Source organism: Henckelia pumila, chromosome 2 (genome assembly GCF_033568475.1).
Source record: "Henckelia pumila isolate YLH828 chromosome 2, ASM3356847v2, whole genome shotgun sequence".
Taxonomy (NCBI): domain Eukaryota; kingdom Viridiplantae; phylum Streptophyta; class Magnoliopsida; order Lamiales; family Gesneriaceae; genus Henckelia; species Henckelia pumila.
In genome coordinates this window covers 181109950-181113312 of record NC_133121.1, presented here as the reverse complement: position 1 = coordinate 181113312, position 3363 = coordinate 181109950, and the positions used below count along the sequence as shown (strand labels likewise).

Below are 3363 nucleotides of genomic sequence, written 5' to 3'. Positions count from 1 at the left end.
ATATTCCTTGTTAAGTCATCGGCCCGTGACATAGATCGACTCGATATATATTTCTAATAAAAATTAATATTATTTCATAAATCAAGTTGGATTGAAAATTCATGTCTTAAAATTTGACTGCGAGACGGTTTTATAAGATATTTTATCTACATTCCTGCGCACATATGAATTAGCTATTGTGTAAAAAAAATGAATTAGCTATTGTGTGCATATAAATTATTTTTAATTCCATATTTTTATACAAATAAAAAGTTGATTTTATTATGTATAATAATATACCCATTTTTAATTTAATATAATATCTACTGGTCCATCTGTATCTCCACTCATTAAATGAATGGATCTTTAGAATCTATTTTTCGTACAAGACAATTGTTTGGTTGAACTTGAAATAGTCAAATAATAATAACTAATAAAATTGTAAATAAAGCGATAAAACATATAGTAATAAATTTTCACTAATAGATGCATTATTAAGGCACAGTGTATGTATAAATAGGGTGAAATTTTCGAAAATAGATGTTTATCGAACTGATTTGAATATAATTTGGTACCGAATTAAATTGAATCGAGTATCAATATTAAATTGGGACCGGTAATTACTTGAAAACGAATACGAAACTATTTTATTATTTTTATTTTTGACATATCAAATAATACATTTAATTGTATCTTAATTTGTTTCATAAATAACTTCTTTAAGTACATAATGATGGGAAGGAATAAAAAAAATTGATTCCAACTATGAATAAATTTAGTTCATGTTGGTTTTCGTTAATTGCGTTACACTCTTTGTATCATATATAACCCGATTCAGAACTATATACATATATATAATGGTAGGATATCTCTATAGTAAACTAAATCAAGATATACCATGTAGAAAGAGTACGTATCTTGTGAAATATGGTCAACTCTATTCATATTTTTAATAAAAAATAATATTTTTCATTAGTCTGGTGAAACTGATATCCGTTTCACAAAATTAACGCGTGAGACAATCTTGTAATCAGAATTTGATGCCCCCATAAATAATTGGGTCTGGTCCGACCCGAACCCGACAACCCAGAATCAGGGAACGTGGGTCAAAAATCACCTACTATTTTTATGAGACAGGATTTTAGAGAATACAAAGCTCATTTGATCATGTCACATGTACCAATTCAAGTTAGATAGACTTATTCAAGACAAAGGGAAGAGCCCTTGACTCAAGCCCTAGCTGCTGAGCTCACTGGGCCGAGCCCAATAATCCATATTTTGGAAATATACTTTGAGACTCATCTAGTCTTATTTTATGAGAAGCCCAGTCTGGGATGGCCCTGTTAGGGAATGGGCTCATGATCATAAATTCATGGGCTTGAGCCCTAACTGGTATGGTTGGAGCCCGACCCAGGCCCAAGAAGGGCACAATATCTAGAACCTTCCAGTACTCTCGGACACATGAAGATCTGCAACAAATAAAGACAATATCTTATGAATCCAAGATTTGATATGATTTCAGACTCATCAATTAGAGTCCTACTCTAACACATGTTCTACCTTGACAAGGTAACCTACCCCTCCAAGCCCCTATAAATACATGTATGGTTCATGGTTTATTCATTCATCTCTTATATTCACTTCTTGTTTACATACTCACGCACGCATATTCTCTTATTCTTACTTTTAGTCAAGCTCTTTCACTTTCGAGCATTGACTTAGGCATCGGAGGGGTCACGCCGAAAACACCTTCGGCGCCCCCTAACTTGGCTTCTGTCTGTGCAGAAATCCATTGTACCCGACCCGACCCGGTTTATTGAAGATTTGGAAATCCACTCTACCAGACCGAACACGGAGGAAAATTTCGACATCATCAATTGGCGCCGTATGTGGGAATTTGAAGAAAAAGAATTGAGATGGCTGATGCGAATGGAGTAAACGCACAAATAAATAAACTTGTCACTGCCGCTGTCGAACGAGCGTTAGCTGCAAGGGGGGAATCCAATCACCCCCCCACCAGAACAGAACGCACAATTGAAGGAGATCAAGAAATTGAAAGAAGAGATGGAGCTCTTGAAGAAGAAGCAGTCCGGATATCTAGCCACGCCAGTCCGGAATATTCCTTTCTCTGTTGAAATACTGGAGTCCGGACTCCCCAAAAACTTTAAGTTTTCACATGTTGGGGAATATGATGGAAAAGGGGATCCGGAAGAGCACCTGTCCCGTTTTGAGAATGCTGCGATGTTGCACAAATATTCTGACCCGATCAAGTGCCAGGTAAAACTCAATACTCTGATAGGGCCAGCACAACAATGGTTCAACCTATTACGTCCAGGGGATATCAAGGAATTCAAGGATTTCAGCAAGGTCTTTCTACACCATTTTGATAGTAGCAAAAAGCACCCCACAACCACTCTCAGTCTTTTCGCTATCAAACAGCAAGGTCAAGAATATTTGCGAGCATATATTCGTCGATTTAGTGCTTTGGCCCTTGAAGTACCTACTGCCACTACTGATCTGCTCATCAGCGCTTTCACCCAAGGACTTACTACAGGGGATTTCCTTAAATCCTTGATCAAAAAACCGCCATCTACATACGATGAGTTGCTTGCTCGGGCCGAGAAATACGTGAATTTAGAGGAGATACAAGTTTCTCGGTTGAATAGGGGGATAGACAAGCCTCCAAGCCCAAAGAACACCATGATCCCTAGCACGCCTCGGAAGATGGGACCAGCTCCTCGACCCGAGCTGCTTGGACAATTCACATCCTTCACCCCTCTAAGGATAAGTAAGACTCAGGGCCTGCGAATATGCGAAGAAAAAAGACTACTACAAAGACCCCCATGGAGTGAGCAGGGGCCTCGCAGGCCAAAATCTGATAAATATTGTGATTTTCACAATGAATATGGGCCATCACCAATGACTGTCGACAATTGAAACAAGAGATTGAGAGGATAATTCAACAAGATGAGGTAATAAAAGATATATTGGTAGCGCAACAAGGAGGAAAGTATCGGCCCGGAAAAAGGGATCGGGATGGTCCAGACCATTCTGAGCAAAAGAGAAGAGGTCATGGAACGCCCAACACTTGAAGAAATATTATGCATAGGTGCTTGAGCAATCCTACTCCACTACCGAGCCTCATAACACAATGGGTTGTGAGTTATTTCATTAATTTTGTTTTTAATTTTGTTAACAATAGTAGCCAAGTTATTTTGTTATTTTTCAAACTTTGGAAATATCTTTTTTGAAAAATACATGTTTTTGTCAAACGCGAAGAATTCAAAAGCCCGACCAGCTCGACAATATGTAAACTCATGTCACTCGTGGTTATCTCAAAAGCCCGACCAGCTTGGAAATATGTAAACTCATGCCACTCATGGC

The 3363-nt window shown here is 38.0% G+C and overlaps 1 protein-coding gene across 1 annotated transcript; it reads left to right on the top strand.

The window, feature by feature from the left end:
* The first annotated feature begins 2043 nt into the window (after positions 1–2043).
* On the top strand, positions 2044–2916 carry LOC140879099 (uncharacterized). Its single transcript, XM_073282746.1, has one exon. The coding sequence runs from the start codon at positions 2044–2046 to the stop codon at positions 2914–2916; it is 873 nt and encodes a 290-aa protein (XP_073138847.1).
* Positions 2917–3363: the final 447 nt, after the last annotated feature.